The sequence below is a fragment of the Carlito syrichta genome, unplaced genomic scaffold, assembly GCF_000164805.1.
Source record: "Carlito syrichta isolate Samal-C Ts95f unplaced genomic scaffold, Tarsius_syrichta-2.0.1 Scaffold305681, whole genome shotgun sequence".
Taxonomy (NCBI): domain Eukaryota; kingdom Metazoa; phylum Chordata; class Mammalia; order Primates; family Tarsiidae; genus Carlito; species Carlito syrichta.
Genome location: NW_007249777.1, coordinates 849,122 through 869,252, shown reverse-complemented (window position 1 = coordinate 869,252; position 20,131 = coordinate 849,122). Strand labels below are relative to the sequence as shown.

The window sequence follows — 20,131 nt, the reverse complement described above, 5'->3', positions numbered from 1 at the left end:
TGATTTATTTTTACTCACAGCAATAATATCTGAGAAATGCTATAGTTAAAGGGTCATTTGTGCCTGTGGGATTGAAGAATGTGAGATAAAAAACAACTTTGAATTGGGTCACAAAACATGAGTAGAAAACTTTGCGAGTCAGAAAAGGGAACAATAACAGGAGCTCAGGTGACAGAGAGAAAAGGCTAAACAGAAGATGCCATTTCTAAATAAATTTGCTACTAGGACCACAGGGACCAAAATGACATCAATATTCTAAGGAGTTTCTGCTGTTACTTTTTCCCTCACACCTTCTTTCACACCTCAACCCACAATGCACAGCTACAGAGGATCTTGTAACACATCCTCAGTTTGTATAGACCATATGAAAGAAGTAAAGCCCTGCTACTTCTCACTGGGGGTGAAGAAAAAGAAAAAGAAGGTCAGGTGTGGTGGCTCACGCCTATAATTCTAACACTTTGAGAGGTCAACTTGAGCAGATTGCTTGAACCCAGGAGTTTGAGACTGGACTGGGCAACATAGTGAAACCTTGTCTCTAAAAAAAAAATTTTTAAATTCGCTGGGTGTGGTGGCACACACGCCTATAATCCCAGCTATTCAGGACGCTGAGATGGAAGGATCACCTGAGCCCAGGAGGTCAGGGCTGCAGTGAGCCATGATTGTCATGATCATTTCACTGCACTCCATCCTAGGCAATAGTGTGAGACCCAGACAGATGGAAGGAAGGAAGGAGGGAAGAAAGGAAGGAGGGAGGGAGGGAGAGAGGGAGGGAAAGAAAGATAGGAAAGAAAGAAAAGAAAAAACGTATCAATTGGGAAACTTTCTATACCCTGGGCAATGAATCCTCATTTCACACTTGAATCTGATCCCAATGGCAAGTATCAACTGGCCACGTAGACAGACTTCCATGTGCGGGAAAAGCATTAGTATGTTGCTGTCTAGAAGGGACTGCTGGCTTCCCAGAAGATTTCACAAGGCAAGAAAGAGCAGCATTGGACACAAAATCCTCACACCAAACAATGCTGTGTTTCTGAGCTCTTTTTCTTCATTTGGAAGTTAGGCGTCACCACTTCCCAGACTCAGAAATCTCCATTTACTTCTTAGGAATAAACAGAGGCTATGTTTAGTTCCACAAACACTGGCTTATTTCAATCCACCAGGAATAACACATGCAAATATATGTGTGTATATATGTGTGTGTATGTATAGGCATGTATGTGCACAGTAGTCCTCTTGTATTTCTGGGGGACTCACTCCAATACCTTCGGTGGATGCCTCTGATACCATAGATAGTACTGAACCCAATTCTGTCCATGGGAACACATTTCTGTTCATGTCTTCCACCCACATACTTAACGCTTTTTCCAGAATAACTAAGCACTTATCATGCACTGTGGCTGCAACTTTTGCAGTCTGAGGTGTGGCAGCAAAATTAGCACAAATTTATTTTTCCTTCTTCACAATTTTATGGATAGAAGATTCATTTTTACCGTAGATCTTACCAACCTCCACATATGATTTTTTTTTCTCATCAAGTTGAGAACTTTCGCCCCTTTCACTTAAAGGAAGCACTTGATGGCTTCTCTTTGCCGTATTCAAATTGCCAGCATCACTACTCTTGTGCACTAGGGCCATCTTTAAGTAAAAGAAGAGTGACTTGAACCCAAGCACCGCCATTTTTGACAGTCAATCTGATAACCTAGATGGCTACTAAGTGACTCACAGATGGGTGGCAGCTACAGCATGAATACACTAGACAAACGAATGGTTCACAGCCCAAGCAAAACAGAGCAAGAGGGCACGAGATTTCATCTCGCTACTCTGAATGGCACATGATCTAAAATTTAGGAATTGTTTATGTCTGGAATTTTCCAATTAACAGTTTGGGGTTATGTTTGACCTCAGGTAACTGAACTCAAGGAAGGTGAAACTTCAGACTGGGGACTACTGTATATTCAAATGTATAAAGGAAAAGGTAGAAAATATAGTGTCTGAAAGACAACAAAAACATTATCTCATCTCCCCTGGTGCCTATCATTTATATCATATATATATATTCTGGAATAATGCTTTCTGACTTCTTAAGAAACTATATTTTTTATTTTATTAAGAATTGCATCTTATATATAATTATACTGTGATGTCACAACACTTACCCCATTTCCAAAATAACCATATATTTAAAATTAAATTATGATGTATTGCCAGGCACAATGGCTCAAGCCTGTAATCCCAGCACTTTGGGAGGTCGAAGTGAGAGGATTGCCTGAGTCCAGGGGTTCGAGACTAGCCTAACTTGGCGAGACCTCATCTCTACAATAAATCAAAGAACTAACCAGGCGTGGTGGCACCCACCTGTAGTTCCAGCTACTTGAAAGGCTAAGGTAGAAGGATGACCTAAGCCCAGGAGGTCGAGGCTGCAGTGACTGTGAGCATGCCACTGCACTCTAGCCTAGACAACAGAGTGAGACTTCAACTCAAAAAATAAAAAAATTATGATTAGTTGATATTTACTTTGTTAATATAATTAAAATAACTGTGAAGGACCACACAATTACTTCAGAAATATTTCATTCACTCCATTCAAGACCCTGGGAAAGATGATAAATATATAATTTTTCACTCAGGTAATCCCAGCACTTTGGGAGACCAAGCCAGGAGGGTTGCTTGAAGCCAGGAGTTCAAGAACAGCCTGAGCAACATAATGAGACCTCTTCTCTACAAGAAAAACAAAAATTAGCTAGGTATGGCAGTGTGTGACTGTAATCCCAGCTACTTGGGATGCTGAGGTGGAAGGATCACCTGAGCCCAGGAAGTTGAGGCTGCAGTGAACCAGGATCACGCCACTGCACTCCAGCCTGAGTGACAGGGTAAGACCCTGACTCAAAATAACAAAATAAAATAAATTATTTTCCCTGACAGATTGCAAAAATTAGAAGAGAAAAACTTGAGCACAGAGATGTTGAATTTTTGAGTAACTAATAAAGGAAGAAATTCACATAGTGCATGTCTGATGTCGTCTTCTCTTCATACCAGCCATCCACATCGTGGCCCATTTCTTCAACCTGGAGCGCTACCGCTGGAGCCAGTCAGAGGAGGCTGAAGGACTTCAGGCTGTGCTCTCCAAATTGGGCAATACCCCGAATGAGAGCTACCTCAACCCCATCCGGACCTTCCCCACAGTGAGTTCCTGCATGTTTCCTAGTTTCTTCTCTGGAAAATCCTTTCCAATCCCTTTATCAGGTACACTATATTTCGACAGCTTTTATTTTTTGTTTTATTTTGTTTTGGGAGGTGGGGGGTCTCACTCTGTCACCCAGGCTGGAGGACAGTGCCTCACTGCAGCCTTGACCTTCTGGCCTCAGGCAACCCCATAGCCTCAGCCTCTTGACTGGGGACTACAGACAGGCACCACCATGCCTGGCTAATTTTTTGTAGAGACAAGGTCTTGCTATGTTGTCTAAGTGGGTCTTGAACTCTGGGTTCAATCTATCCTCCCTTCGGCCTCCCAAAGAGCTGTGGTTACAGATAAGAGCCACCACACCCAGCATCAAAGTCTTTTAATAAAAGAGCTGGAGAGAAAATGTTTCGGCCTAATGATAACATCAGTGTCACATCCTTTTAAAGTTATTTTTGTCTGACATTATTAATGTTGCTGAGAGGTGATAGACAAGGAGAAAAACATATGCCACTTAATAAATTTATAGCAAAATAATATATATATAGGTAGATGTAGATGCTTTAACAGGGAATGCAGGGACCTGTTAAAACCCGAATATCTGAAAAGTTTAAAACCACTCATGACTAGCTGTTTTTTCAGTGACATTTGACTCATCATGAGAAGTGCCATCTAAATCTGGGATTATAAATTGGATGTCTTCATTTCAATTTGCAAATTGTTTTCTGGATCTCTTCTCCTCTGCCATGTAATTTGGCCTCATATGTAAGTAACTGGTTTGCCAAATCAGATACTGGGCAAAGCAGCTAATTTCTTAATGAGTCCTGCATGGCTAGTGACATCATTAATTCTAATTACCTATATGCACAGAGTGGCAGCAGCTGAGGGAAACAAAAATCAAACCAAACAAGTGGCCACAGCAATTCACCTTTTGAGATGAAGGTATTCCTCTCCCTTAATCCACCCCCCTCTTCTTTGTCATTGATCTAACCCTTTCTCCATGTACTACCATATTGGAATACATGGTGATGAGGTTAAAAAAATCTATATTGTTCAGAAAAGCCTTAACACAATACAGTCCACCCATGGACATCTCTTCACTGTTATCTAGGCTGTCTCTTTAAGTGAGCATTTTGCCCATGCAGCCTCATTTAAAGACCGAAAATTCAAAGTCTGTTTTTGGGGAGATTTTCCCATGTCCCCTAATTACCTTATGATGATTTTCAATATCAGCCATCAGCTGATCAAGCTGAGCTAGCTTTTCTTAGCTGACAGCACTTGGAAGCACAAATTTTACAGTTATAAATCAGAAATGCAGCCATCCTAAGAACTTGGGAATGCTTTTGGCTACTCTATTGAGTGATAGCATTTATCTGGGCACCTACTAGGATTAACGCTATTTCCCAAGGACATTCATTGTTATACACTCTCCAAAATAAATCTCAATATGTTGAATAGGCTATATAATAAATAGTATTTATTATAGTTTTAAGGCAATTGGACGAGATAATTAAGCTACTCCCAATATGGTAACTTCAAACTTTTAGAAGCAATAGGAGAGGACCCCCCCTCAAAAAAAACCAGAATTATCTTTTGGAGGGCAGGCCCCTTGTAGTACAGGCTTCCCTCGCTAGGTAAGTGTTCTAGGAACCCATCGGCATCCATGTACCAGGTAGCGTTGTGAGAGGCTGTGTTCTGCTTCAGTGAATTTTTTTTTTCTTTTATGAGATTCTTTTAATGCATTTGCCCATTTCATAATGAGTATTTACAAGCATACCTGCCCACGCCTCACTGAGTGTTCAGGCAGTTTTGGACCCAAAAACAGCATGACCCCCATGGCCCATACTTCCTATTCACCCAATCTTGCCCCGAGTGACTTTTTTTGTTCCCCTGGATATAAAAAGTCCTTCAAAGGAAACGTTTTGCCTATGTGAAAGAGGTGAAACAAAAAATGGCTGGAGTACTAAAAGACATCAAAATTGATGAGATCAAAAACTGTTTTGAGCAGTGAAAAAAAGCATCTCGACAGGTATATTGTATCAAAGGGAGAGTACTTTGAAGGTGACTGAAGTTTAAACATGTAAGAATAAATACACCATTTTTAATAAATAAATTCCGGGTTTGGGGGGGTTCCCTCATCATATACTATGTAAATACTAATTATACTCAGAAAACCCTCTAATTTGAGGTACTTGGAGAGAGATGAGTATCAATAACACAAAGTGTACATTACAGAGCATTTCTAGAGATGCAGTGGAATTCCTTCAGAGGATACGTTGAGACTCAACCAGTCTATAAGTGTGTTGCGAGAACAGAGGCGTGAGGATTTGCTTTAATAAGCAAAGAAGAATGATTTGAAATTAGCACATCATATGATGGAAGTGAATTTCTAAAATGCCTGCGTGTACTTGAAAAAAGAATATTTAAAATGTTTGAGACATACCCCTTTCAATTTCATTTCCACTCTTTGCTCTATGAAGAAAAAATAAACAATGAAGAAGTCCCTGTCCAAATTACCTCCAGATCTCAAAGCAGCCCAAATTAATGAGGTTTTACTGACAAAAGATACAGTGTGAGTTTATTGAGCTCACGGCCAGCTCAAGGATAGTAATACAATGAATACTAATGACTTGGCAAGAATATGGGAAACTCACAATAAAAACAAAATGCTTTGTGATTCATATTCTAAAAGGCTATTTAACTGTCCCCTGAACTCACAGGTCAGAATTCTGGCCTCTTTGTGGTGTCTACCAGATAAGAATAGCTGTACCTTTATTGATCACCTAGGATTTACCAAGCCTTATTCTAGGCCCCCAGAGACAGCGCTAAAGAAATGCAAGTCATGGTTTTTCCAATTAAAAAGCCAGAGCAAGGAATAACTACCAAGGGAACAGAGTGTACAGCTGCTTTATTAGGAATGCCCCTAAGGGAACTCTCAAAAAATCTGTTTATTAATGTTAAAATGCAATTAAGCATAGTGATCCACATATTTATTTTAAAAACTTAAAACTAAAAAACCCAGATCTATTTTGCAGTATTTTATCTTAATAAACTCTTTTCATATATTGACCCAATTTCAATTCAATACAATAACTTTGACATGAAAATGATTTATACAAACTTAAAAAGTAATTAATAAATTGGTATTTTCTAAAATTTGAGCAAAGCAGAGGTCCACCATAAGATATGGATGGGGGAAGAAGAAGGAATTTACTTCTTGAGTTGTGCCTGGACCTTTCTTGAGGGCACGTTTTGTCTGAGAATTTTGAATGGATCCCTACTTGGAATCAAATATTGATCCTAAAAATGGGAAAATGTACTAAGATATTAATGTCATGGCATTCATTGTTTTTAGAATGCAACCACCGAGCTGCTAAGGACAATAGCAGGCATCACTGGCCTGGTGATCTCTCTGGCTTTAATCTTGATCATGACTTCTTCAACTGAGTTCATCAGACATGTCTCCTATGAGTTGTTCTGGTATATGCACCATGTGTTCATCGTCTTCTTTCTCAGTCTGGTTATCCACGGGACAAGGTAAGTCCATACTGTGCTCACTGTGCAAGATTTTTACCTCTGGGAATCTCAGAATAATCGTGGGAAGTCCTTTTGATGAAGGAACACGACATGCAGTGACTAAAGGACTCACATAATGTGTGAAAAGTATATTCACAGTGGCAAATACTTTTTCAGTAGCACTGAAAATAAGCTGCATAGGCAGTGAAGTATCGTATTTATTTTTCCTAGCTGACTCCGTTAGTGAGTCTTGACATGTTTATAGGATTCAGGAATTCTAATGAATGCTGGATGACAGCAGATCCATGTTTCATCCAGTATCTGTCTCTGCAATCCAATTTATCTGGGATCAGTCAGGATATATATTTTTGACACTCAGATTTCACTCCCGCTTAACCAAAATCATCAGCTAGGGAACCCAGTGTGCAGGAAGAGATGGTATGTGACGTTGACAGTCTGACCTGGGCTGTAGATCCAGCTCTGTCAACAGTTATCAGAGTCCTCTGGGCCTCAGTTTCCCCATTTAACCTCTAGGATTCCTTTTTACTTGGAGATCCCATAAAATACTGTTCTGGCATTCAGGACCTGCTTGATACTGTCCATCTCTTCACCAGGAAGTTGATGCACGCACCCTTAAATATAATGTTTTTAATTCTTTTAATATGAATAAATGGCCCTGGATTGATTAATCGACTGTTGTCTGTAAAAGAGCTTGTCCCTTTTAATTATTTCATAAATTGATGCCTTCTTCTTCCATTTTACAACTTTCAAAGCATATTTGTTTGCATGATCAATTTTTTTTTATTTTAGAGTCATGGGGTACAAGTGAGGGTTTACTACATAAGAAAGTTGCATGCAGGTGAAATTTGGGCTTCTAGCTAGCCCTCTCACTCCCTGATAGTGGACCAGGTACCCAGTGTGTCACCATGTGCCCTCCTGCTTCCTCCCTTCTTCCTTCCCCTAGCAGAGTCCAGCATCTGCAGACCCTGCCCTTATGCTCATGTTTTCAGTGTTCAGGGCCCACTTATAAGTGAGAACATGTGGTATTCAGTTCTTTGTTTCTGTGACAGTTCACTCAGTATGATTGTCTCCAGCTGCATCCATGTTGCTGCAAAGCCAATAATTTTGTTCTCCTTTGTGGCTGCATAATAGTTCATCATGTATATGTACCACATTTTCTTTATCCAGTCCACTTTTGACGGGCCTCTGGGTTGGCTCCATGTTTTTGCTACTGTGAAAAGTGCTGCAACAAACATAAGTGTGCAGGCGCACACATGATCAATTTGACCTCCACGACAGTCCTGTCAAATAGAGAAGGTGCTGTTGACTCCATTTCATCAAGAGGAAAAAGACGTTCAGAAAATTAAGTGATGCCCTCAAGATCCCATGATGAATAAATGGTAGAGTCAGACCTAGGACATCAGCCTTTAGACAATCAAACCTTTACTCTTAAGAAACCCTTGAAGAACGGAACTTCACCTTCCTCAACCCCTGTAAGAACATAGCCGGTGACGTTGCCAATGCCCTGCTTGGCTTGCAAGCAGCAGCTTCCCTGCTTCCTACACCAACAATATTACCCTCTCTGGATCCTCATTCTCCCATCATTGCCACTGCTGATGCAGAGGGTCCGATACCAGAAGTGGGCTCTGCCTCTGTACAGCCCTTCTAGAGCAAGCACAGAGTCGCAGAGTAGCATGATTTAGGAAGTTACACACACCTTGGTGATTCTGGGGCTCATGTGAAGCCCCAGGGCAGCCTTTCCAGATTTGCCCCTTAGCCAAGTTTACTTCCAGTCTCCTTCCTCACACTAGTGCTCCTTCCCTCTCAGCCCCACACTTCTAGAAGTGGGTGGCAGTTCTGCTGTTGCCACTTCCTGCATCTGATTAAGAACTCTCCCATCATCCATAGCTTATCTGACACAAACACATTGTTGAAAGACATACCCCTGGTGGGTGCCCTAAAAGACCTCCCAACCCTCTGCTCATCATTGGCAACCTAGTCAGTCAGCACTTAAGCTGCAGCCTAGCTAGAGGCTTTCTCTTCTCTCACAGCTGGAAGTCTCTGCAATTGGCTCTTCTGAATGTGGGACTCTCAGCACTCCTTTCTGTACTGGGGTCAGGTGAGGTGGGCAGTGTGCAGCCCAATGTGCTCCACCTCAGAGACAGTCAATCCCTCCTTTCTGGCGCTGATTCTGCTCTGGATGCCGAGTTGTCAACCCCTGTCACACATTTGAGAAGCTCTTGATAACCCATGTGTGTCTAGAAGTCCTCTTCAGAGAAATTCTGTGTGCACACCCCTCAATGTATGTCTCCCACATGCACAGCCTGGTACATTGTCGAAGCACAAGAGGATTTCAGTGGGCAGTGTTTCGCTGGAGATAGTTTTAATATCCCAATAACACTTCATAAGATGAATTTTTTTAGTCACTTTAACCTAGTTGAAAGGCTTATTTTGGGATAAGGGCCTCATTTAATCTTCTCAGCTTGAAGTATTCTACAGCTACTGTTTACAGCAAAAGTAATTTGCAAATTCTATACAAAATGCCAAGTAAAAGTAGGATTATTGGAATGTGTTAAGGCCCACTAATCTTCTTATTATGGGATGGCATAGATGAAGACATTACTTTTTTCTTTTTTAATTTTAAAAGATACAGCATTTGTGGCATGTTCTGAGATCCTGTGGGGAGTCCTTCCTACAGCCTGAGAATGAAGGTGTTAAAATGTGTGGCGTCTCCCACTGGTCCTATGTATTACTCACCATGCCTATGTCTGGGCATCATTTGTACATTGGAGATTTGCAGATAATTTTTCTCATCTAACTCAGAGGGATGGTATCAAGTTTGTATGACCTCCACAAAACAGATGGGGACAAAGGCCAAGATGTCAGTTTGAGATGACACCAGGCTGTTCCCAAGGGCATTACTGCTCCCTCCTCCCATGCCCTATGATCCAAAAAGGGACATGCTATTCCACAGGCTAGCCAGGACATGAGTCTGGGTGATACTAAAGTTTCTCAGCCCAACAGTATCATGTTCCCAAGACAAATCAATGCATTTTATTCCTCAACACCTAGGAATTCAGCAACCCCCAGATGACATGACCTCGATGTCTTTGTTTCACTGCCGGTAGACCAAGGGGTAACCCTAGGAGCCTGTGGTAAAGCAACTTGTCAAAGTTTGGTCTGCAGTGCATTTGTGGAAAATATAGCAGGATTATAGGACTCCTCATCCAGTGCTCCATTTACAAAGTCTGGCCTCTCCTTCCACTCCTAAATGTATCAGTACAGTCTTAGAGACACACTTCATGATGCCTATTTTGATCCTGCCAAAATAGTGATCATTAGGGGGGGAAAAAATACCATTATTCAGGGCACTTCTTTTGACTTCTTCACTTGGAAACTTCTAAGCACTCAGAAACAAACCAAGAAGGGTAGAAGTTAAATGAATTTGCAAAAGAACCAAATAGTACAAAGTTAGCCAATTAGCCTAAATCAGCAATCAGGACAAGATGAAACCTAATTAAATTCAACAGTCTACAAAAGGATATGTTCAAACAATTTCCCTTCATTATGAATTCTCTAATATAGACACTTTCAATTTAACACAGGATACCACAGAGGGCCACTTCTTTTCTGGGATCTTCAAAGTTATTTGGAGCTTCTTAAATGCCTATTTTTAAAGACACTGAGGAAAATGAGTGACAGCTTACGTTTCAAGAAGTGGAGGTGTTATTTCAGAGCCCACTGTAGAATAGATATCTATGGTATAACAAGACTACACAAAATCTGTTTGACATTTGGGTTTTGTTTTTATTTGTTTATTTTTCTAAACAACCAGTCAGATTGTTCGAGGCCAAACTCCAGAGAGTCTCTTACTGCACAACGTCACCTTCTGTAGAGAGCACTATGCCGAATGGTACACAGAAGCCCAGTGCCCCGTGCCTCAATTTTCTGGGAAGGAACCCTCGGTAAGAATGAACCCAGGAACTTTTAAAAATAGCTGTCCTTACAGTTAAAATATAGAGCTTTTATAGGCTTGGAAAAAGAACAGTCCATTTCACCACTAGACAAAGCCAATTCTGTATTAAGTGTGTTAATGGGGAAATCAAGTTATGGATAATTTTTAAAGAGGTTTACTGCCAAAAGCACTCTGTTCAGCTTTTAAATGTGTTCTGCTTGCCTTTAAATATGGATGTCTGATATTGTGGGAATTCATAACAGCACAGTCATGTCTCTGGAGGAGTTAGCCTTGTGGCTCACCACCCCCTCTCTGTCCTCCCAGCATCCTTGGCTTCCTGTCCCCTGCAGAGCGGCCTCCTCCATTCTGAGAATTAATAGCATCACTTCTCAAACTTACGTCAAGTCACAACCAAATAAGGCTCATGCTTTCTTTCTTTCTGCAACTTTGGGGATTGAAAATGTGGGGTGTCAAATGCATTTACTTCTTGTTCTAGTGAAACTCCCATAATTGAAATAATGACAATGTTAGCCAAGAATAGACTTAATCAATGTGTGTAGATTGTAATATCCACAGATCTCAAAAGTCAGATTTCCTGGGTGTGTGGTAACGATTCCAGTTGGTGGCACAGGTAAATAGGAATAAAAATTCTATTGGGTCCCCTCAGGTATCTTCGAGCAGCACAAACCTTTGGGACAAATGGGTGATGCATGAAAGAAAATAAATGAAGCTGGCAGATAAAAATATAAAGGAAACAAGTGCCCCAAAATACACATCATAAAACACGGGGTAGCAAGATATAATAGCATATAAATGATGAAGATTTAGGAAATGAAGTCATCAACATATGAAGAATATAAGTGATTCCTTTTCTTAAAATCCTCAAACATATTAAATTAAGCACTGGATTTTTTTCAGAGTGAAACGGCTGGAAGGAATGCTTAAAACTGAGAGAACCAGAATAGATGTGCCTATTAGACTGTGGTTCTTTTAATGGCCAGTATAGATTGTCTCTGTCTTAAACTCAACTCTCAGTAGCCACTATCCAACCTGCATATTAATGAGGAACATGAATGCCTCTCTAAAATTTTCAGCTACAGCTTCTCCATAAAAAAATCAATACTCCCCCACACTATGTGAATACAGACCAGGGCCTGCTCTGAGCTGCATACATGGACATTAATTATCATTAAGAGGGGGATTCACCCATCTCTCTACTAACTCTCTCCACCTCCACCTCCCTTGCACACCCAAACTCATGGTGTCACTCTCTCCCATTACTTGTAATGGATCCTGATTCCAAGCATGTGTGGGCTGTGCCATTGCTGCTTGGCTGAACTGTACAATATTCTCTCTGATGTCTTATAGACACTGAAGCTGAAAGGCATTCCAAGGACAAGGAAGGGTTCCTGCGCTTTGCTGCACCACAGCTACCCGGTCTTTGCAAGGCTCCGTTTCTACCTCTCTGCCTCTCTTAACTCAGTGCATTTTCATGCTGCTTTTATCAACAAAGAATATTTACCAATTCACCTTCATTGTGGTGCGCAACCACCAATGTTAGGACACAGAATGCTTTGCCCCGTCATCAGCTTGGATAAACTGAACCAGTCAAAGGAACCAATTATACTTCTCATCCCTCCCTCCATTTGCCTCACTCCCTCTTTCTACCCCAAACTCATCAACACAAACAAGACTCCAGGTTCCCGGCTTGTTCATGCAATCTGGTATCAAAAGTTGCCTGACCCTCCTTAGCCAAAGAAGCTCCTTATTTCCTTGAATTACAGCCTCAACAAATAGCAGTCATAAGCCTGACACTGTTTTAATTGCCATGGAATGACACAAGTGGCAAAAGGGAAAGACTGAACTGAGGTAGAGTCAATTCAGCAAACTTTCACCAAGTAGCTGTCATGTGCCTGGCATTGCACTAGACACAGGATTCAGAGATACGAGTCCTGCCCCAGAAGGTCGTATTATCTAGAAAAAGAGGCTATTCATAAACACACACATAAAATAAAATCAAAGCCAGCATGTTCTTATTTTCTGGTAGGAATGAAAAACTGGGAGTGAAAGTGGAAGAAACAAGTTGCAATATTGCTGCTTTTAAATCCACGCATTTTATTTCTATCATAAAATACTCACTGTACCATGACTGTTTGAGTATTTCTGGAGAAGAAAAAAATAAAGATAAAAAGTCACAGCATATTCTAGCATTAAGGGAACTTAGATACTAAGTAGGTCTGCCCCTTTATGTCGTAGATGGGGACACTGAGGCCCAAGGCGTTTCCATTCCTTACCTGTGGCCTCAAAGGGCCTTCCCAGCAAAGCCACATCAAGAAGCCATAACTCCTAATTCTGTGACTGTGAACTTTCTCTTTCACACCCTGCAACATTCGCTCTAAATCTCTGGCCTCCCTCAACCCATTTTTGTCAGTTCTCTGCTGCTGTCTGCAAGTACGTGTCCCCAGCATTGTATTTATCTCTTGAATAAAGCCAAAGCCTTTAAGAGTTTGGAGGGAACCAACATAATAATTTTCTCTGGCCATTCCCCATTTTACAATTTACAGACAATTTGAACATGATAAATCCCAAAATGTACCAAAAGGCACAGAGTGCAAGATGGTGGCGCCAAGATCCGAACCCAGGTCTTCAGTAACCCCATCCATGATCATCCTCTCCACATACCCGTCATGCTCTGAGATGAGGCATCCTTGTCTTTGGTCACTCTGGTCTGGTCATCGCTGCTAGCACAGTTTCTTGGTATTGGTCTCTGGCCTTATCTCTGCCTTCCAGGCCCCCAGAAGTATCACAATGTAACTAAATTGGGCTATCTCCTCCCAGGGCCATATATTTAGTAGAGTAGAAATAGAGTCGAAGATTAATAGCTTACATTCTTTTTCCTGACTAACCATAGAAAGAAAAATTATCCATTACATTTCAGCAACATGGAAAAATCAGAAACCACATCTGATCTGACATCACCAAAATGAAGTGTGTGATGTCCAGAACTCTCTAAAATGGGTGTGGAAGATTATTTGTAAAAATATATAAAGGCTATGTGAGTGTTTTTCCAAATATCCGTTAAAGCCCATATAGAAACAGCAGCGTTCTTGCTATCATTTCTGTAAATATTCAAACCTAGTCTCAAAACACTTTGTGGTTCATTCAAGCAACACAGACCGAAGAATTCATTCCCCGGGTCCAACTCCTTCCTTCCCAGGACTGCTTCCTAGTTTTTCATACCCCGATCATCTTCAATCCCCCGCCCACAGCATAGGTGGACAATAAGGCTTATTCTCTTTGTGTTCTGAACACGTTGCTGAACCCCACTGAGGCAGAAAATAATAAGTGGGTCAAATTGCCTTGTGCTGCCTGCATACATCTAGACATTATCAGGCAAACAAGAAGCCCCCAGGAAAAAAGCAGAGAGTATCGGTGTGGGTGAGAGAAGGTGCCATGTCAAGGGACCTAGAAATAAGCAAAAAGAGATAGAAAAAACAAGAAAGGTGGCTCAAAAAAAGTAAAAGTAAAGCTAAAGAGTTTGTGACCTATCAACAGAAGCGATGGAGCCAGTGAGCTGGTGAGAAGCAATGAAGGATGTGTCCATCGATGAGAGAGTAGTGAGCATCTGCATTCCAAAGAACGAGACAACCTTCCTGCTCCCATGAGGAGTAAGGTCATGGTGAACTTGGAGTACCAAGGAGGAAACTATAGAGACACAATGAATATACTTGTCGAGTCCTGGTTCTCTGTGATCTCCCTCTGTCTCTCCAGGCACCTCACACCCATCCACACTATGTCAAGTTTTTTCTTCTTTAAAAGAAGAATTAGGCTGGATGTGACGGCTCATGCTTATAATCCCAGCACTTTGGGAGGCCAAGGCAGAAGGATTGCTAGAGGTCTAGAGTTCAAGACCAGCCAGGGAAACATAGTGAGACCTTGTCTCTACAAAATAAAAAATAAAAAAATTAACCAGGCGTGGTGGTGAATACCTATACTCTCAGCTACTCAGGAGGCTGAAGAGAAAGGATCACCTGAACCCAGGAGGTCAAGGCTGTGGTGAGCCATGGCCGTGGCACTGCACTCCAGCCTAGGCGATAGAGTGAAACCAGACTCAAAATTAAAAAAAAAGAAGAAGAAGCTGGGCTCGGTGTCTCAGCCTGTAATCCCACGCCTTTGGGAGGCTGAGGTGAGTGGATTGTCTGAGCCCGTGGGTTCGAGACCCACCTGGGAGGCTGAGGCGGAAGGATCGCCGGAGCCCAGCAGGTCGAGGCTGCGGTGGCGGAAGGAGGAGGAGGAGGAGGAGGAGGAGGAGGAGGAGGAGGCGGAGGAGGAGAAGGAGAAGGAGAAGGAGACTAGATTTCCAAGGACCCTTAACTTCCTAAAGTTCTATGTGTTCATGAGTCCCTACTGTTGTGTAAAATGAGGTTCAGTACCAATTTTAGTGTTGGATAGAAATAAGCATGATTATACAGTAACACACAAGGATGGCAGCCCGGGGTCCTGGGAAGAACTCAGTCTGGGTGGTCAGGCACATTTGAGCCCATGTCTTTACCAGACACCCTAGTACAGCTGGGTACCTGCAAATGTGTTTGATTTTACTGAGGCTTAGTTTCCTCTTCGATAAAATTAAGATAATACCATATGCCTCAGAGGATTGCTTAATAGAAGACCAAGCATAAGATATAAATTTTAGAAAATTTAAAGTTCCCATTCTTTCCCTTTCACTGGAGGAAGACACCTTATGTTGTACACAATACTTGATACAAAAATAGCCTGCAGGTAAATTGATCATCTGTGATGCAGATTCTATTCATAAAAGGTTAACATAGTGTCTGATTTATTAAGGATGGAAATGTTCACACTTCTCCAGACAGTTGTTGAGCCTTTTGCTCTGGTTATGCACACTTAAATCTAAGGTGCGAAGAAATCAACTTTATATTTTAAACAAATACCAATTTGTATATGTGTGTGTGTGCCTGTGTGTGCTTATTCAGGTAGACTCCCTAGTTGTGATGCATTGTTGGCTCAAAAAATTATTATTTGAAATTTTCTAATTTAATTTCTCATGTCCTATGTTGGCTGAGTAATGTAGCTTTGTATAAGCCCTTGACTTTGGTTGAGTTTGGGAGCATTTACGACCCTATCCTATGTAACATAAACATCAATCTGCTTTTTTATTTCTTTGCAAATTCAATTATTTCTAATTACATAAAGGCATCATTGATCAAGTAAGCATAAAAACCAATATAGAAGAGTTTAATCTCTTAAATAAGCTTGTAGACTTCAAGGAATAATTGGATGTTATAATATATAATAGAAGGAGACATCTTTGTTGTTGAGAACCCAGCCCAAAGTTAAAGGAAAATGTCTAAACTCCATTATGTTATATATTGATTTGGTTCAAACTGAAAATATTTGGATTCTAATTTCATTTCCTTTTCCTCTCCACAGGCTTGGAAATGGGTTGTGGGCCCTGTGGTCTTGTATGCATGTGAAAGAATAATTAGGTTCTGGCGATTTCAACAAGAAGTTGTCATTACCAAGGTATGCATGTAGCTTTATGTCTGAATAAAAGCCTGAGTGCAGATGAAAATTTTTTATTAGCCCAAGTTTTTAATTTGCCATTTTTATTGCAGAAGTGTCTGTAATTTAGAGGCTCATCTTCTGTTCTAATAATTGCTTGTATCCTGAGCATCTTTTAGTGTGACTAATTTTGCTGAAGCCAGGGATCAGGGCTCCAGACTAGTACACAGAATTCTGATAAAGGTTTATGGCACAGCACTGGAATTATCTGTCTTCTATTTTGGTCTCTCTCTAGGGGGAAAAAGCAGAGGGAGTGAGTGTGCTTTGGGAAGGATAACCATTTCTTTCATCATGTAAAAATGTAAATTTTTCAAAAACACTTATACAAATATTTTCAAATTAACACACTCTAACCTGTGACTATTGAGCAGAAGACAGGGAAACTGATACCCTCTAAAATTCAGAGCAAGAGGGAACTCTGGGAAAGTCAAAATGGAGAGGAAGGACATCGACAGAGCTCCATCCTCATGAGTGGAGTGCTCCTGGTAGCATCTTCCAGTCTTGCTCATTCCAGCTCTCCAATTTTTACCTCATGCTGGAAGAAGATGATAAAAGACAGAACAAGACCAAAAATGCATGACTAGGAAAGTGAAAAGGTACCAAATACTCTCCCCCAGTTTCTTTTTTTAATGTCCAGTAAGAAATTCTCTGCTAATCAAACCTATACTGCTTTGCTAATATGATTTCAACAGAATACGATATCTCCTTAACTCTCTTTATGAAAGCAGATATATAGTAATTGCTTCATATTTCTGCTTTAAGCTGTTTCTATGTTGCTGTTTTTAAGTTCAGCACCAAAGGATGTCAGGCTTTATCAAAAGTCCGACTGTAAAACTTCTGGAAACCTACTAGAGCTGTTACCAGGGAGACCATTTAACAGCAGCCTTAGAATAAATATCAACAGGGAGTGGGGAAACTTAGAACTAACAATTATAATGCTGTGAAATTCTCTTTGGAAAAATACTGTCACCGTATCCAGATACTAGATTTTGTTCCCTTATACAAACTCGTGTCACAAAGAATGCATGGGGACCTAGAGAGATTTTTCATAAAACAAGATGAAAATCTAAAAAGGGAAATTAGTTCTTTTCCTCCGATAAACAGCAAGGTATAAAGCTTTTGTAAAAGCTACAAGAGCCCTGGCACCATGCTTTTCTACATCTGAAACTCAGAGCTGAGACAGGATACCAGACAAGGCCCAACTAAAATAAAAGAAAACAAAAACAAGCAAAATATTCAGAGTGAGTTTGACGATTGCTTCTCACTTAACCTGAAGAAATGAGAAGGTTAATTCACAAGAGTTTGAGGAAAACTGCAGGTCACTGAAAAAGCTAACAAACTGTTCCTAGAGCTAATATGATTACTATTTGAATAACTGTAAACATCATAATACAAAGAGGGTACCCAAAAAAACCTGGAATTATCTTTTGGAGGGTGGGCCTTTTGTAGTAGTCTCCCCCCACTAGATAAGTGTTCAAGAAATCCATCACTATCAGTGTACCACCTAGTGTTGTGAGAGACTACATTTGGCTTCGGTGAATTTTTTTGGAGATTCTTTCAATGCATTTGCCCATTTTAAGATGGGTGATTTACAAGCACACCTGTCCCCACCACGCTGAGTGTTCAGCAGGTTTCGACAAAAAAATGCCATGGTCCAGGTGCCCCACCCTCCCTATTCACCCAATTTCACATGAGCATGACTGTTTTTTGACTTCCTAGGTTAAAAAAAGTCCTCAAAGGACTTTTCACCTCTTCCACATCTTTTGTGAAAGAGGTGAAACAAAAAACAGCAGAAGCACTAAAAGGCATCAAAAACTGTTTTGAGCAGTAGAAAAAGCATCTTGATAGGTGTATTGATTGCATCAAATGGAGAGTACTTTGTAGATGACTAAAGTTTAAACACATGGGAATAAATACACAATTTTTATAAATTAATCTGGTGTTTTGGGGGTCTCCCTTTGTATGCCAGCTTCTATTCACTTGGATCTGGCTAACTGTGCTGTGTGAAGTCTGGCCGCTGAGACATAGACTCACATGTGAGGCAGGCACCATATTGGCCCTGGGTGCAGCTACCAGATTTCAAGCGTGGCGCTCTGAAAGAGATAAACATCTTTCTCTTACTGAAGTTGCAAACCCAGAAGTGTTGGCCAGTAGCATTGGAAGCTTATAGCAGATGGGATGGGTGAACACCTTTTGTGGAATGAACAGTGTTTCTTATCATTCAATCTGAGACAAAAGATCAACAAATCTCTTACTGTCCTGTAGGTGGTAAGCCACCCCTCTGGAGTCCTGGAACTTCACATGAAAAAGCGCGGCTTTAAAATGGCACCAGGGCAGTACATCTTGGTGCAGTGCCCAGCCATATCCTCGCTGGAGTGGCACCCCTTCACCCTCACCTCTGCCCCCCAGGAGGACTTCTTCAGTGTACACATCCGGGCAGCAGGAGACTGGACAACAGCTCTACTGAAGGCCTTTGGGGCAGAGAGACAGACTCCGGAGGAGCCCTCAAGCCTGCCAAGGTTCAAACCCATTTCTGTTTTATGTTTAAGTCACAATATTATAAAGATTAAGGTTCTTTGTTGCATCACCATGCCACCAAATTAGCAATATCTTTATTAAATTGTGAGTTTGAGTCCATTTTAAAAATTTTAGACTCTATATAAAAAGTATAATATAGTAGACTTCCAGGAAAAGTAAGGTTAAAAAAATACTCAACAAAGGCAGATGATGATCCAGGAAGAAGAAACAGTTTCTCTCCCAACTCCAAAAGCATTTACTTGGTTCATGATATGCAGCCTGCAATGAGTAAGACAATGCTGGGAATTTTTTTCTGTCACAGTCTGAGGTTTCTAGATTATATTTGCAAAACCTGGTCTTCGTAAGAAGGATGCTGTGTTTCCGTGTCCTCTTGCTATAAAGACATTGGTCCTGTTGGATATAAGGGCCCACACTTAATTCATTACATCTGCAACCCTGTTTCCAAACAAGGTCACGTTCTAAGGTTCTGGAGGTTAGGACTACAACATATCACCTGGGGGACACAATTAACCCTCAACACTACCTTATTCAGAAAAGCCTGGGCACATGACAGAAATCCCAATGTAAATTACTGCTCCTTGGCTCTGTTCAGCCAACAATAGCTTAAGGTTGATTTCTGTTCTTAATATAGGTTTACCCAAAAGCACCCAAAGCCCTTGCTTGGGACTCCACAAAACAGGGATACAAGAAGATGCTGAGAAAAACGCTTTGAAATAATTTGATATTTTAAAGGAAGCATCAAGAGATTCCCACTTCTGCTTTCCTTGGAGGGCCTCAGGGGCTACCAAGCTCCAGCCACTGCCTTGAGAACTCCTGTAGGGAACACAATGAGGATATGCTTAGAAGAGAAGTTCCCCTGTATATCCCTAGTGCTTACAACAGTGTCTAACATGTAGTGGGTGCAGAGTAAAGATAGGTTTTTTTTGTCAGAGTGTCACTTCAACCAGGCTGGAGGGCAGTGGCACACTTACAGTCACTGCAGCCTCAATCAGCTGGGTTCAGGCAATGCTTCCACTTCAGTCTTCCAAGAAGCTGGGACTACAGGTGGGTGCCACCACGTCTGGCTAATTTTTTTTTTTTTTTTGATTGTACATATGAGGTCTCACCATGTTGCCCAGGCTGGTCACGAACCTTGACTCAGGCAATCCTCTCATCTCTGCCTCCCAAAGTGCTGGGATTACGCGCATGAGCCACCACGCCTGGCCTCAGAGTAAAAATTTGATGAAGGAATGAATGGGTACCTGGACCCAATATGGTTGGACCAAATATGATTCTTTATGCCATTTAATTTGACAAATGTTTGTTGGTGACAAACTAGGTGCCATAATAAATTTGGCACAGAAGCGAGTCAGTTTATTGCC

At 41.1% G+C, this 20,131-nt stretch overlaps 1 protein-coding gene across 1 annotated transcript in view; it reads left to right on the top strand.

The window, feature by feature from the left end:
- NOX3 (NADPH oxidase 3) overlaps nucleotides 1-20,131 on the top strand; it is a 62,424-nt gene that overhangs the window by 8,826 nt on the left and 33,467 nt on the right. The window contains exons 5-9 of the mRNA XM_008062248.1: nucleotides 3,037-3,182; nucleotides 6,534-6,715; nucleotides 10,530-10,659; nucleotides 16,101-16,193; nucleotides 18,498-18,751. Coding sequence (XP_008060439.1) covers nucleotides 3,037-3,182; nucleotides 6,534-6,715; nucleotides 10,530-10,659; nucleotides 16,101-16,193; nucleotides 18,498-18,751 — 805 coding nt within the window. The remainder of the gene's footprint in view (nucleotides 1-3,036; nucleotides 3,183-6,533; nucleotides 6,716-10,529; nucleotides 10,660-16,100; nucleotides 16,194-18,497; nucleotides 18,752-20,131) is intronic.